The sequence below is a fragment of the Rhinolophus sinicus genome, chromosome 4, assembly GCF_057876585.1.
Source record: "Rhinolophus sinicus isolate RSI-liver-muscle chromosome 4, RSI-T2T, whole genome shotgun sequence".
NCBI lineage: Eukaryota > Metazoa > Chordata > Mammalia > Chiroptera > Rhinolophidae > Rhinolophus > Rhinolophus sinicus.
Window position 1 is genome coordinate 47,797,656 of NC_142504.1, and position 17,109 is coordinate 47,814,764.

Below are 17,109 nucleotides of genomic sequence, written 5' to 3' on the forward strand. Positions count from 1 at the left end.
CTCTTCATGAACCCGTTGGCCATCTTTCGAAAAATGTCTACTAAGTTCCTCTGCCAATTTTTTAATCAGATTATTTTTTTCCTACTGAGTTGTACAAGATCCTTAAATATTTTGGATATTAACCCCTTTTCAGATATATGACTTGTAAATATTTTCTCCCATTCCACAGACTGCCTTTTCATTTTGTTGATGGTTTCCTTTGCTGGGCAGACGCTGTTTAGTTTCATGTCATCCCACCTGTTTAGTTTTGTTTTTGTTGCCTTTGCTTTTGGTGTCAAATCCAAAAAAAAAATCACTGCCAACACTGATGTAAAGGAGATATTCTCCTATGTTTTCTTCAAGGAATTTTAGTTTTAGGCCTTATGTTCAAGTGTTTAATTCATTTTGAGTTGATGTTGTGCATGGTGTAAGATACTAGTCCAGTTTCATTCTTTTGCATGTGGCTGTCCAGTTTGTCCAACACTATTTATTGAAGAGACTGTCCTTTCCCCAGTGTATATTCTTGGCTCCTTCATCATAAATTAATTGATCATGTATATATATATATGGGTTTATTTCTTAGCTCTTTATTCTGTCCTATTGGTCTATGTGTCTATTGTTATTCCAGTACCATACTGTTTTGATAACTACAGCTTTATACAATAGTTTAAAATCAGGAAGTGTGATGCTTCCAGCTTTCTCAGGATTTGTTCTTCTTTCTTAGGGATGCTTTCACTATTCAGGGTCTTTTGTGATTGAAAAAAATTTTTAGAATTGTTTTTTCTATTTCTGTGAACACTGCCATTGGAATTTTGATAGAGATTTTATTGAATCTATAGATCACTTTAGATAGTAAGAACATTTTAACAATATTAATTCTTTTGATCCATGAGATCCTCCGTCTTTTTTAAATAACCCTAGTAGTTGATAAGTCTCCTAGTTTTCTAACATGGCAAGATGTTCTAAGTTCCTCTTGTACAATTTCTACCAAGAACTGAAATCACCCTTTCTCCAAAGAAAGGGTGTTTTTTTAATCATTTACACTTTATTAATAGATTATTGCAAATTATAATTATTTAAATTAGGCATAAAATTAAAATGTAGGTAAAATTGCTTTCCTGAGTAGTACAAATTGTTTTCTATCTGTTTTATTAAATAGACAGCTTGGAACAATATGAGTAATCAACTTAAGATATTTCACTCCTAACTAGTTTAGACAAAATAAAGCTAAAATTATTTACTGCTAAAAAGGTATAAATTAGTCTCTCCACTATGCATTCACATTATGCAATTTTCCCATCAATCTCCATTTAAATAACTCTTTGATTCAGGACACAAATTCAAATAAATTGGTCAATTTTTATGTCCATTTTAATATAGAACACAAAGCTGGAGCATTAATAGTTCATTCTGATTTAATATAGGTAACCAACTGTAATTAATGATTTTATGGTATTCTAATAAATTATCCTCTTCAAAAGCAATTATCAGATAACAAATTCAGGGAAGTAAAAAATTTAATTCAGATACAGGCATTTTTCTTAATAATTTACACAAAGGCATTCTAATAGACTCTTGATTTGTAAATTAGTTTACTGACAAGAAAACATTCTCAGCCACCTTTCTGTATTACTTCCTAAGTACTGAAGCTTACCAGTTCATATATTAGATAGCTGAACAGTCTATAGATTTACTCTAAAAAATGTTCTAAACTAATTATCTTCAAAGTTATCCATTCTTAACCTTTAGTCAACTAATAAATACTTCCTGAATGCCTACTTTACTCCATTGGGCCTGACAAATGAGGAGGGCCCTAATTACTCCTCATGGCTGTTTCTAGAATATTGATTCTCTCTTCTCCCTAAAGACACCACAGCTTTAAAATTCTACTTGTTGAAGCCATCCACGTATTCTTGTGTCATTCCTCTTCATTCTATAAATGTTAGTTTCTGACTATCACTTCTCTAATACAACTCTTACATTTTTTGGATATTTCAAACTGACATAAATGGCCCATTCTGATACAGTAGACTCTTAATTCCTTATATTCCTCTCCACCAGTGATCTTGTCTCCTACCCTACCTCAGTGAAAAAATCAACTTATTTCTTAGATCACTGGTTTTTGAAATGTGATCTGTGGCCCCTTGGGGGAGGTGGGGAGAATCCCTGATATCTTTTCAGGAGGCTGAAAAGGTCACCATTATTTTCATAATAATACTAAAATATGATTTGCCTTTTTCACCATGTTGACATTTGCACTGATGGTGCAAAAGCAACGGTGGGGGGCTCGCCCAGTGGCTCAGGCGGTTAGAGCTCCATGCTCCTAACTCCGAAGGCTGCCAGTTCGATTCCCGCATGGGCCAGTGGGCTCTCAACGACAAGGTTGCCAGTTCAATTCCTCGAGTCCCGCAAGGGATGGTGGGCAGCGCCCCCTGCAACTAAGATTGAACATGGCACCTTGAGCTGAGCTGCCTCCTGGATGGCTCAGTTGGTTGGAGCACCGGCTCTCAACCACAACGTTGCCAGTTCAATTCCTTGAGTCCCGCAAGGGATGGTGGGCAGCGCCCCCTGCAACTAAGATTGAACACGGCACCTTAAGCTGAGCTGCCACTGAGCTTCCGGATGGCTCAGTTGGTTGGAGTGCGGGCTCTCAACCACAAGGTTGCCGGTTCGACTCCCGCAAGGGATGGTGGGCTGTGCCCCCTGCAACGGTAACTGGACCTGGAGCTGAGCTGCGCCCTCCACAACTAAGACTGAAAGGACAACAACTTGAAGCTGAACGGCACCCTCCACAACTAAGATTGAAAGGACAACAACTTGACTTGGAAAAAAGGCCTGGAAGTACACACTGTTCCCCAATAAAGTCCTGTTCCCCTTCCCTAATAAAATCTTTAAAAAAAAAAAAAAAAGCAACGGTGGGTTAAACTAGAGCCTCCTTAGCATAAATCAAGGTGGTAATGGTGCCAAACTATTTTAGTCACTATGCATGTACATTTAAAAAAAAAAAAATAGACTTCCTGCTTCTAAGAAGATGGAGTAGATGTACTTTTTCCTATTCTTCCTCCTAAGTATTACTAAGAATCTTGAATATTATATATATATATATATATATATATGTACATATATATGTATATGTGTATTATATAAATATACATATATATATATATATATATATATATATATATATATATATGTATATGTATATGTATTTATAACAAACAGGGCTCTGAAAGGTAGAGAGAAGGCAAACTAGCTAGGGACCTCAGAACTGGAAGAATGGCAACTCACCTCAGAGAGAGTAAACTGCCTGAGTTGTCTTCTGCCTCTCATATCCCTGATGTGGAGTTGAAGAAGCCAGCTGAAGAAAGGCCAACTAGCATAGACCAAAAAGCCCCAACAAAAGCCTGCTCTCTCATCCAAAGGACGAGGAAAGGGCAGCTTAGCAAGATTTCCAGGACACTGCACTCTGCAAGTTTTCCTTGTACATCACTGATTTATTTTATTATTATTTATTTATTTATTTATTTATTTATTTATTTATTTATTGGGGAATATTGGAGGAACAGTGTGTTTTTCCAGGACCCATCAGCTCCAAGTCAAGTCGTTGTCTTCAATCTAGTTGTGGAGGGTGCAGCTCTCTGGCCCATGTGGGAATCGAACCAGCGAACCTGGTGCCATGAGCACTGCACTCTAACCACTGAACCAACTGGCCGCCCCATCACTGATTTCTTGTCTCGTTGTTTGTTCTTCCTCATCTCCTGAACACTGAAGGGCCACAGGACTCAGTCACTGGACTCACCTCTGTCTTGGTGACCTAATCCAGCTTCACAGCTCACAACTCCAAAAAGCATCATCATATTTGACCACAAACTCAAGTGTCCAAGTTCTAATTCAACATCTCTACTTGGACTTAACATGCCCAAAACCAAACTCCTGATCATTCCTCCCCCACAGGAAAACCCCACCTGCCATAGTTTTCTCCACTCAGATAACTGACAACGCCGTCCTTTGAGGTGCACACACACTTCTGAGTCATTCTGATTTCTTTCTTTCTCTCCTCCTCCAGGCTCAACCAATCAGAAAATTCTGTCAACCCTATCCTCAAAATATACCCAGGCCACTTCTTACCACCTCCATTGCTACTACCCTGGTCTAAGCCAACATGTTTTGCCTAGATTATTACAAATGCCTCATAACTAATTGTATTAGTTTTCTAGGGCTGCCATGACAAAGCACCACAAACAGGGTGGCTTAAACAACAGAAACTTATTGCTCTGGAGAAGTCCACAATCTAGGTGTTGACAGGTCCATGCTTCCTCTGAAGGTGCTAGCAAAGAATCGGTTTCACGTCGCTCTCCTAGCTTCTGCTAGTCCCTTGCCTTGTGGCAGCGTAACTCCAATCTTTACATAGCATTCTCCCATGTGCATGTCTGTCTCCAAATTTCCTTTTTATAAGGACACCAGTCATACTGGATTACGTGCTCAACCTAGTCTGGTATGACTTCATCTTAATTAGAACTGCAATGACCCTATTTCCAAATAAGGTCATATTCTGAAATATTAGAGGTTAGAACTTCCGCATATGAATTTCTGGAGTAAACAAGTCAATCCATAACACTCGTCTTCATGTTTCTATCCTTGCACCCTTCCATTGATTCTCAACATTACCACTCTCCCCATTAAACTAGTCCAGCCACAATGACTTTCCTGATATCCTTTGAATACACAAGGCGTGCTCTAATCTTCTTTGTACTCTTGTGTAAACCTTTTTGCTTGGAATACTCTTTTTTTCAGAAGTTTTCATGGCTTGCCCCTCACTTCCTTCAAGTTTCAATTCAGTTATCATCATCTCAGTGAGATCTTCCCTGTCTTCCCTACTTAGGAAAATAACTATTCTCCCTCACCCACCTGATTCTCTCTTTGTTAATGTAGCACATCTGACAGACTACATATTAACTTGCTTCTTATCTATCTTCCTCAACTAAACTATAAGCTGCAAGTGGGCAGAGATTATTTTTTCCCCTGTTCTACGGCCAGTATCGAGAATAGTGCCTGACATACAGGAAGTGCTCAATAAATATTTGTTGAATAAATGAATGAAATTAAAAAGTGGAAGGAACTGTTTTATACATTTAAGGAGATGCAAGGATAAGTAAGATTTGGTCCCTTCAGTGAGTTTATAACTTACTGTTTTAATAAAGCTTTATATTAAAATTCAATTCCAGTTCCCGAGATAATCATTTTTTAAAACGTTAAAATATTATTAAAAAATTCACGACTGTTGTGCTCGCTTCGGCAGCACATATACTAAAAAATTCATGACTGTAAAACACATTACACATTTTCAATTAACTGCTAGTCATTTTCACATTGATGTTACTACAATTCAAAACTTAGCTAACATAAAATCAGTGATTCATCTTTCCCCACAAACCTACCCCATACACAATCAACAGGTTTGACCTTTGTTGTCTCTTGCTTTTTTTCCTTTCTGCATCTCCCTTCTCAACTCTAGTCCAGGCCCAAATTTCCTCTAAAGTAAACAGCTACCAAAACCTCAAAACCGTTCATCCAGCCTTCAGTCTTTCACCTCCTCCAAACCATCTAATCAACATGCCTTCAGAGTAATCTTCCTAAAGAATGTTTGTTGCTCTAAAATCTTTACTATCTCTTCTTACTACATTGAAAATGAAATAAAGTGTTTTAATATAGTTTTCAAGACACTCCATGATCTGCCACCACCTACATTTCTAGACTTTTTCTCCCTTCATATTTACAACCCACTAAATCTAGACTATTTGACATTCCCGGGCCTCCATTCCTATCTGCATGCCTTTACTAATAGAATTTCTCCATCTGAAATTCCTATTCTTCAGTTTCTTCCTACAACACCCTAATCACTCTTTTAGATCTATCTCAAGTGCTATCACCTCTGGAAACTGTATCGGATGTACCTAAGTCAGTACTTTACATCTCATGGTTATCACTTACCACATTCTGTATGTGATCATATGTCAGTATATGCGTCATAACTCTTCTATTAAACTGAAGCTCCCTCTGGATAAGAAATACATCTAAAACATTTTGTATTCCAAGAGCACCTTGTGTAGTGCATTGTACATAATGAGACTCAAAACAAATATAAGAAAACTGAGTGAATAAACCAGTTTTCAAATAAGAGATGATATAATTAAATTACTTACAATATATACGGTCTGATCCTTGAGACTTTTAGCTTTGGTTACTTGTTTAAATAAGTGAACAAAGTCATTAAATGTGTCACAGGTTATCTGAGTAGAACATCCATCCTCTGAAGAACTGAACTGATCCAACTTGTTTAAAATTTGTTCCAAAAGCAGCTTCAAGGTAAAGCATTCAACACAATTCACAAAGACATGTGGGAGCTGAAAACAAAGCACAAAAAAGTATAAACAGAAAACACATATATACAATAATAGTTCTGCTGGATATTCCCTATTTGCCCTTCTAAACCTATACCCCACCATTTTCCAACATGCTCTGTGTCCGAGCAATCTGAACGCTACACATGGTATCGCTCAGACTCTTATTTTCCAGCACTGGTTGGATTCAGCCAATGAGAAAAACCAGCAGAAAACTGAAGAGTGATAACAAAGAGAAGCTGAATATTTATTCCCTTGATTCCCACCCCTACCCCTCAGTGGTCCAGTTTGACAGCACCTACGACCTTCTACCAAAGGCCACAGCTCCAGTGGGGCAGCCCTTAATGTAAGGCTACAGCTCTTGCTGCGGTCTGGTAATTGTTCCTTCCTGTGGCCAGTTCAGATCTGGGAGAGGTAAAGGCCCTCAGTGCTTCACCATCCCTTATTGGCTCCCTTAACATTTCTTCAACCTTTGTAAAATATAGTCCCTTCGTTAAACTCACTTCAATTATTTGAGTTTGCCATTTCTTTCCTATAGGCATTCAAAGCGAACTTGTATTTTCCTCTAAAGCATTCTTATAAGAAAACCCAAGTACATTTGAATGTTAAAATTCTTAGAGGAAATTTTATAGTTATAATTTTAAGATAATAATTTTAATGATGAATGAACCTAGATCAAAAAATAATTTTAAGAGTTAGAAACCATAATAATCCTATGAGGATTGAGACTTAGCTCTTCATTTAGGGAACTATCAAAATGGAGGTAATTCCCGAAGTAACCAGGAAACAAAAGACGCTCACACATACAGTCTCTTTTTGGGGTGAAATCACAAAAGCAGTACTGATCATTAGAGGAAGATAACTTGTAGCATCTGGGACAAATAATGGAACCTCTAACTACTTCTAGAGATACTCTAAAAACCTCACCCAATAAGGAGGCTTTTCTTTCTCTGAGTAATGGTGTAACTAAGGCTACATTACATCTACTTTGGCACAGTTTCACCGGCATTTGCTGACCTCCTTTACCTCCATTCCTTTATGAACCAGAGTCCACAAGATCTCTGTTATGAATAAGTGTCTGGCTTACTACTATCTGTGTACTACACATGACCTTTAATGGCAGCATATTCTAAGCGTCTCTTCGTGTACCTGTACCAGAAGTAGGAATAATCATCATTTATTATAAAGATTAAAGAGCAGCAAAAATTATGTGTTAAAAAATGAAATATACCCCTTAAGTATGTGACTTCCTGAGTCGGTTTTCATGCTTTTACTCTACGTACATACATTTGAACACTTCATACACAGGGTTCTCAAAAGCAAATGCCTGATCCAGACCTTGTACACTCAGATTCGGGAATCTGGTATGAAGCCCAGGCATCTGTATTTGTAAAATGCACAGGTGATCTTAGGGATCGAAGGCTAAAATTCACAAGTTGTATGTGCCAAGCATGTGCTTGGTTCTGAGGATAATCTCAAGAAACTCAGTCTTGAGCCAGTGAAACACAAATACAGTATCACAGCTGAAAGGACTCTAAATATTTTGATAGAATTAAGCACAGAGTACTGAGGTTGCACAACAGAGGAGAATCTAAAACGCCCTAGGAAGTCAACAATGGCTTCCCAAAATATAAGAACACCTAGCAAAATACATAAGCATTTGCCAAGCAATACGGTAGTAGAGGCCGAGTGAGTGAGTACAGGAAAACCATTCCAAGTGGAAGGAGCCCAGGCTTGAAATGTGCCCAGGCTTGAAAGTAAGAGAGCAGGAACTGTCAGTCGTTCAGTATACCATACAAAACATGCACCTCCAGAGCTGGAGCTTGGGACTGGGGTTAGCAAACTGCAGCCTGTGGGCCGGCCATGTTTTGGTCAAGTTGTATTAGAATACAGCCAACCATACCCATTCAGATGGACACTATCCACAACTGCTTTCACACTAAGGCAGAGTTCAGTACTTGTGGTAGAAACTATATGGCCTACAAGCTTACAATATTTGTTACCTGACCCTGAAGAAAAAGTTTGCCCATCCTGGCTTAGAACATGACTGACAGTATGGCAATAATCATTAATAATAGCAGATACCCTTATTGAGTGCTTACTATATATTAAGTAGTGTACTAAGCACTTTTCGTGTATTAACTCGTTTAATTCTCGCAACAATTCCAAATGTTGTCACTTTTAGCACTACTTTTCAAATGGGGAAAAAACTAAGTGGTAATTCCAGAAGGAGAACATGAGTCTGCCAGACTCTACAGCCCAAATTCTTAAATATAATAGTTAAGACTTTTATATTATATTATAAAAGTTAAACTGAATTCAGCTCATGAAAGGTCTTATGTATCAGACAAAGCACCTGAATATTTTCCTAATGATCTTAAGTGACTGAGGAGACTGTTGCAGAAATACAGGTAGGAAACAATGGTAAGTGAAACGGAGATAGTTATGGCTGTGATTAAAGGTACATGGCGTTGAGACAATAATAATGTAGAAGGAGTAGAACATGTTTACTGGTTCGATTTACCATGAGAGTGAGGATGAGGAAAGAGAAAGTTTAACAGCTATGTGACTATCGATACCCTTATAAGCACTATGGGAAGAAAGGTAGGGTAAAGGTGATATATTCAGTTTCGTACTTGTGGACATTCAGATTTACCAGTATCAATATTATAAATACAACAATGGAAAATAAACAGATTTTAATAGTTATTAAAGAATTTATCATCATGTGTTTTTTCCCAAATATTATCAGCTAATGAAAGTTAGAAATAAAAAAAATCACTTTCTAACATCAAGGCTCAAGTTATATAACAATCTTTTCTGAAGCCTACAGTCTTTGAAGGTAGTTAAACAAAAGTTGGTCAGAAATGTTTTATGTAGATGATATTCCTTCAGAGAAAGGTAAACTGGACTAAATAAGCTCCCAGATCCCTTCCATTTCTAGGACTCAGTAAAAATCAATTAACATTGAGTTTATTTAGGGTTATTCTTACCTCTAAAGTTTTCAACAAAGTTTGTGTTACATAGGTCTTTCCACTGGCAGTATGTCCATAAATAAAAATAGATGGGAAGCTGAAATGATGTCTCTAGAACAGAAAAGAAAAATTTCAATCTGCACATGCAAAACAGAAAATAAACATTTATCAACTCACGAGAAAGTTTCATGTAGTAAAGTAAAATATTGAATACAAATTATTTCAAAAGTGAGCATTCAGTGGAGTCATCACCACACTTTGTACCTAAATTCAACTCTAAGCAGTTCCTCTGTTAAAAAATTAAAATTTCTAAAAAATTATATTTGGCATATTTATTATATACTACATTATTATATATAGTTATAATTTTTATCATTGTACAGATTTATATATACAAACTTGTATTTTCAAATTTATAGGAGATTTAAGAGGTTTTTCAAGGATAATTCTGACCACACTTCATTTTTATTTTAACCCTTTTGTAAAGAATCTAATCCCCACACAGGCTGCAACTGCATTACACATTTTAAAGCTCTGAAACTAAACAAATGTAATCACAGGGTTAGAAGGATTTCAAGAGTCCTCTGTTCTTAGGAAAACTTACAGGATATTTTTGAGTTATGCATACTAAATTACCCTGGCCTAAATGTATACATTTCATCAAATAAAACAACTATAAAGTCTACATAGCACATATTTCAAAGTACATATTCATAAGATCCTCCAGTAATATATTAAGAGTAAGCTGCCTAGTGAAAAGTAATACTACAAATATGCTTCAGTCATTCAACGCACATTTAAATACTGAAAACCATGATACAATGAAGAGTATAAATATCAGTTAAAGACAAAATCTGCTTTGAAGGAGCTCGTAGTCTAGTCAGAAGACATACATTTTAAAAATAATTACAAGAAAATTGGATGATGCAACTTCTATGAGAAAGTAGTCTCTATGAGCATCACCTACCTCTATAGTAGTAGTCACAAACATTTATCACATTCTAGCCACTAAGTTATACATTTCCTCTTGCAAGACAAATTGGAAATCAGATTTATACAGGAAAAAACTTTCTATATGCCATATGCCTAATGCAAAAGCAGCCCAAACCCTAAAAGTAAACTAAAAATGGGTGTTTTAATACGATAATCCTTTTTGGAAAATGCATGTAAAAATCCTGTAAATTACCTAGCTCAAAAATTCTGTCCCAAGAATTAAATGCACGCTTGCTGAACATCTTGTACACAAATACTATATTTCACCTCTAAAGAAAAGTTCAAAACATCCTGCAAAAAATTTTTTCAAGCTCCACTAGAACGCTTCCTTTATGGAATCCTGCCACACTTGTCCGCGTCCATTATTTGGTGCTTAATAATATCCCTCCTTATAACATCTTTCTTATTGTTCCCTAGAACTAAATTGAACTCTTGCATTGTTATTTAACCTTTCACCTTCATAAACTCCCCAATATAAACTGTAATGGCCAGGATCTGGCACAGTGCCTGACACAGAGAAGGTGCTCAGTATTTATTTGTTGAATAAATACATCCACTTAAAAATATTAACTAGTTTTTTGAATCTCCCACGTACACAGCACCTTGCAAAAAACTGATGTTAAACATGATCTGCAGTAAGAGTAGAGCTCAAAAGCCTTTCTGTGACCCATACCGCGTTGACACTGCGCATCTCTATTTGCCAATATTCTTTCTCAAGAGGACCACTTCTGGTTGGAGTGATCTGGGAAAAGCCGCTGAATTTTTAAACCTGAAGCACTGCTTTGGCCCTCACTGATCTTTAAAACAAATATATATATATATATATATATATATATATATACACACACACACACACACACACACACACACACACTTGATTACACCAACTACCTCACTGAAATGTGCGAACTTACATTTGAATAAATGACACACACCTGTTGTTTAAAATCCTGTTCAGCTAGGTGAAAATAAGAAGCAACCGCTAGTGACTACTTTGGGCTAACACCATCTCCAAAGTGCGGCGTGTCTGTAAACGCACGTCGTGGGCTAACGTTCTGCAGGGCAGGCCCGTCCTTCTGTGCAGTTCCCTTTTAAAGGGGCTAACACAGGTTATTTGGGGAGAAGGAGTGGGGTAGACCTACAACACCCCCTATCTCAACGTAAAAGATGTTCTACTGCCCCTCAATCCAAACACACACACAAAAGGAACACGTCGCAAGACCTCGAAAACGTTTGTCTCCGGGATCTGGAAAAGATCACCTGACCACAATACCTCTCCAAATAGAGACTGCAAGGTGGACACTTGGGACTCGCGACAAAGCACCATGTTTTCCAAGTGAGGCATTCTGGCGGCTACCAGGGGACAGTACAGCCGCGGCCAGCCGGCGTCCCGAAACAAGCCAAAGCTTCACCTCCACACCACGAGCCCCTCTCCCGCCGGAAACCCGACCCGCCAGTTTGTGGGAGGGGCCGGCGTGCTCGTGCGTCGGCGTGACGTCAACTCGCACGCGTAGTTTCGCCCCGCCTTAGTCTCCAACGGTTCGAGGTATCAGGCCTTGGGTGCTTGTCTGCAGGACAGTTTGGCGGTGGCTGCTGCCCGGGGGTGGGCATCTCCAACTGCGTCCTTTGCCACCCAGAGCCGGAGAGGACGCGGGGATGCGCAAACAGGGATGCAGCTGAAAAGAGCTAATTGAGCTCAGTGGCCTGCGAACCCGTGGCTTCTGTTTTCCCTCCTTGAGGCCCCAAATTTAGAAACTCTGAGAATGCAGGAGCTTTCGCCCTGGAGCCCCACGCAGGAAGGGAAGGCAGGCGTGGAGCTGAGGCCCGTCTCTTTACAGGAATGTGGGGAAAGCGGGTTCAGATGACCAGTATATTCAAAAGATGGTTTTTTTTTTTTCATCTGACGAGGGTGTAGGAAATTAGTGGCATCCGGGACAGAAAAAGAATGTAATGGGTTGAATAAATAACTTGAAATTGCTAGTCTTCATGCAAGCCTGAAACCAGTTCTACAAGTACCTCTCCCTAAGAGGAGGAAGTTCTAGTCTATGTTGGTGAGGGTAACAGGAGTAAAAATAATACTACCTTTAGCATAAGGCTTTCACGTGTATTTATTTATTCATGGAACACCTGCCAGAAACCAGACACTAGAAGATTCTGCAAATGAAAAGATGTAGAAATGCACGGTGAAAAAACGCTTTGGGGTCCTGAAACAAGTAGGTTGGGGCCACTGACTCAACGACTTCCAGAACAGAGACCTTGGAAGAATCCTCAAACTATTCATTTTGCATCTCAACTTTCTTATCTATAAAATAGGAATAATAACAGTAATAGCTAGGATATTGCTAGGAGTAAAAGATGATATACTTAGTGTATGCTACACATAGATTTAAATTGTAGACATCATGATCAGATTCTTATGATGGCCCAAAGGATCTTGTGATAATCATTGTCTAAAACTTAGCTACTCAAAATCATATTTTTAAAGCAACAATTCAAATACAATTGCCTAAGCAAGAGAGAATTATAAAAAGTACAATGGGACCGTCCATCAAATCTTTCAATATCTCTTCCTAAGGGAAGTTAGCCCCTACCACCCTCCTAAGACTGGGTTATACAGTCTCATGATACTACATCTTTATACAACATTCAACAGAAGTATAACTAAATAATTAAAGGTTAGTCTCGCTTGCCAGGTGCTTTATGAGAGCAGGAAATCCTGTCTTCATAGTTCCATCTTCAGCATTTACCGTAGTGCCTAGTATGATAAGCAATAATCGTTGACCTGAGAGGAAGTGCCTTACTGCCTGGAGAGATTAAGGAAAGTTTCCCAGAGAGAGGAACCAGGAAACTGAGTCTAAAGAATAAGGTTCACTGTGAGACCGACAAATTCTAAGCAAAAGAAAACAGACAAGATAAAGACAAAAAGGGGCAAACAGCCAATCCCATACCAGGGACTAGACAATAATTTTAAGAGTAAACCTAGTGAGTGGCAAGACGTCAATCGGACAATCTATGTTATGCTAAGAGAATTGTATCTTATGAGGCCACAGAGAGTTTACTCTGAAACAAAGTTACCTTTGGTCATCTACTGATAAGGAAATTTAAATGTGAAGGACCAGCACGATCTTTAGAAATTGGGTAATGTATCCTTAGTACCATGTTAGACATTGTGAAAGTCCTCATAGATAGATGAGGACACTGTTTAGGGTATTATCTGAGAATAAACCAAATATTTTTTTCCAAAATAAATATATTTAATAACATAAATAGTGATCAAATAATAATTATATTCATATATTTATATTAGGAGTAAACATGAAGTAGATTTGAAAGCAATGTCATACTTAGGCAGGTTGCTGTATTATTTTATGTACCTTCTCTAACCTTATTATAAATCTTTAATTCAATCTAAACATGATGTCCAACTTTTCCTCTCCTTCTATTTACCACCTGTGAGAGGCAAAATATGAGCGTCCCCAAAATAGCCACAACCCAGTTTCAGTGCCTGTGAATATGTTAGATTACATGGAAAGGGGGAATTCGGGTTCCAGATGGAATGAAGATTATCAACTGACCTTGAGATGGGGAGAGGAGACCGTATTATCCGGGTTGGCCCAGTGTAATCATATGGGTCATTCTTTGTGAGGCAGAAGGAGAACCAGAGAGTGACCATGTGAGAATGGTTTAGACTGACATTGTTGGCTTGGAAGTGGGAAGAAGGGGAACATGAGCCAAGGAATTCAGGCAGCCTCTAAAAGTTGAAAAAGGAAAGAAAATACATTGTCCTTTAGAGCCTCCAGAAAGGAATGCAGTCCTGGTGAAACCTTGGTTTTAGCCCATTGAGACTCATTTCAGACTCTGACCTCTAGAAGTATAAGAAAGAAAAAACAAATGTGTTGTTTTAAGCAATTAAGTGTGGTGATTTGTAACAGCAGGAATAGAAAACTAATACACCACCTATTACATTGGAGTTCATTCTGATCTTTCTGCTACGACAAAAATTTGTATACACTCTACTGATTAGCACTCATGTTGACTAGTTTTCATAGTAATTATGTTTGGAAACAATTCAGGGATATTGAAGTGACTAAAAAGGATATTTGTCTTATACATTTTAAGAGTGAGGATCATAATACAGTATACCCTGAAGTATAACTTTTTTATTGCATCAGCATATGGAACAACTCTATTGAAATTACATCAAAATGTAAAATGCAAAAAAATGGTGGAAATTCAAAGTTGTTGAGCAGGAAAGCTCAACAGAATATCTCTAAATTACTGTTAGGTTAAGCAGACAACAATAGTAAGGATATAGGAGATTTTAAAAACATAATTAACAAGCCATGCAACCAGACAAAGCCATGCAATAAATAATAAAAAAATTCATCTTTCTAAGCATATGCAGCACATTTACTTAAATTGACCACCATGTACCAGGGCATAAAGCAGATCTAAACAAATTTTAAAGGATTGGTTATCATAAAGATCATATTCTCATTGCAATGCAATCAAAAACAGATGTCAATAATTAAAAGTTTAAAAATATCCATAAGTTTGAGAATTTAAAAACATGCTTCTAAATAAGTTAAGAAATATCCCATTTTTAATTATGTTTAATACTGAGTTATTTAATAACAAAAATAGTAAATATCAAAACCTGTAGAATGCAGTGAAAGCAGTACTAAAAGGGAAACAGAGCCTTAAAAATTGGAAATTAATGCTAAGAGTCCAACTGAAGTAATAAGACTCAAGTCATTAGAATGAACCCAAAAGTACAGGAGAAAGGAGAAAGAAAGAGAAAAACAGAAACGTATAAAATAGACAACAAATATCAAGTAGGAGAATCAATAAAACTAAAAGTTTGGTTTTGAAAAAAATAACAAAGTAGACCAGAAAGGTACAAAATAATAATGACTGGGAGAGTTGACACCAATAAATATACAGCCCAAATTATAAAGAAAATAAAACTGAAAAGCTTTGTGTTAATAAACTTGAAAACTTAGTCCTATGGTCTGAATGTCTGTGTTCTCCCAAACACAAACATTAGGATTTCATATGTTGAAAGCCTAATGTCCAATGCGATTGTCCTAGGAGAGTGGAGCCTTTGGGAAGTGATGAGGTCACGAGGGTGGAGCCCTCTGGAGAGGATTAGTGCCCTTATAAAAGATCCCAAACCCTTTCCATCACATGAGGCTATCGTAAAAAGGTGCCAGCTATGAACCCGGAAGAAAGTTCACAATAGAACTTGACTATGCTGGAGCCTTGATCTTGAACTTTCCACCTTTCAGAATTGTGAGAAATAAATGTTGTTCATAAGCTACCCAGTCAGTGTGTTTCGTTGTAGCAGTCTGAATGGACAAAGACATTGTTCGGGGTTTGGTTTGGTTTTGTTTTTTTCAATATTCTTGCTCTACCCTCAACTTGTGGCCTTTCCTGTGCTTGTGCACCTGAAATTCAGAGGTGGTCTCCCTCCACATTCTTGCCTCTCCCCCAGAGAAAGAATGCTGCTTTTGTTACTTGGCACCAAGCAAAGACTCACTGCCCAGTATGCATAGATGCCAATACTATGGCACTAGCTTTTGAGAAAAGAAAAAGGTTTTATTGCAAAGTCAACCAGCAAGGAGACAGAAGGCAAAGCTCAAATCTGTCTTCCCAATCCAGACTTCAGGGCGAATTTTAAGGAGTTAGAGGGAACAGGCTGGTATGCAGAAGTGCTGGCAGGGCAGGTTTTGATTGGAAAGCTTTGGAACTTGGCCATTTATGGTAAGGGGCTTCAGCACCCCATCTTCCTAGACAACAGACCCTTTGCTTTAGAAAGGGTTCAAGTTCCAGTCATGTCCTGGTCCTTTGTTTCAGTGTGAATGGGGGGGGGGGGGGGAGTGGCGAGACTTTGGTTCCAGGTGCAATTGGAGGTCAAAGTTCTCTCCTCTATGCATGCTTTGGCTTGGAGATGCCTTGAGAGGCCAAGCCCTGAACCAAAGCTAGATGCCACTAGTGTCAGGCTTGGGGCTGCTCAGTCAGAGGAATGGGGCACACTGATGCTAGATGCTGCTTGCTTGGGTTTTGTGAACCTTTGAGAGATTTTAGGAAAGTCCATCGCATGAGCCAAGAGAGCCTGTTTACATGGAAAAGCCACTGAAAGCAGCTTGGGAATGTCTGAAAGTTGGATGGGGTGGGGTCTCAGAGAATCACCAGGGAGGGGTGGACAAATGATGTTAGCTAGGTTGATGGAGACTCAGATATTGGGGACACCTAGGTCTGTATGCCAGGAGGAGGAAAGGCTCAAGAAAGATACAATGGATTCTGCCAGCACTTTCTGTCTGGAAGAAAGCTTCTTCTCCAGTCCTCACTCTGAAACTCAACAACTCATTTCCTCCCCCATGTCTCTGATGACTTTCAAGCTGCTGCCCCAGTGCTGGAGCTCAGACCGAGTGAGCCCATCAGTGAATAAGTCTGTTCATGGGACCTTTTAGAGGAACACCTGGGACTCTAGCTGACCTGTGTCTCACCCAGCCACAATTGCTGCTGGTTTTCACAGCCAGAAGTTATGGAGACTTCTCTCCCCAGTGCTAGAACTCTGGGCATTGAGCCTGGTGTGGAGTTGGGACCCTTCACTCCTCCAGGGGAACCTCCATGGCCGAGATATCTCTCCTGATTTTTAATAGTCATATGCAGTTGTGGAACCAACCTGTTCTACATCTCTGCCCCACCTACCAGTCTTGAGGTGGCTTGTTCTATATGTGCTTAGTTGTAGGACTTCT

General features: G+C 38.5%; 1 protein-coding gene across 3 annotated transcripts in view; it reads right to left on the bottom strand.

Annotated features, from left to right (window-relative positions):
* Positions 1-11,809, bottom strand: part of ORC5 (origin recognition complex subunit 5) — a 78,652-nt gene extending 66,843 nt beyond the window's left edge. For all 3 annotated transcript variants that reach the window (XR_012498863.2, XM_019713598.3, XM_088797797.1), the window contains exons 1-3: positions 11,622-11,809; positions 9,374-9,466; positions 6,183-6,383 (exon numbers count right to left, since the gene is read on the bottom strand). Coding sequence is in view for 2 of the 3 variants with exons in the window: in XM_019713598.3 (XP_019569157.1) it covers positions 6,183-6,383; positions 9,374-9,466; positions 11,622-11,693 (366 nt within the window). In the remaining variant the exon portion in view is untranslated. The remainder of the gene's footprint in view (positions 1-6,182; positions 6,384-9,373; positions 9,467-11,621) is intronic.
* Positions 11,810-17,109: the final 5,300 nt, after the last annotated feature.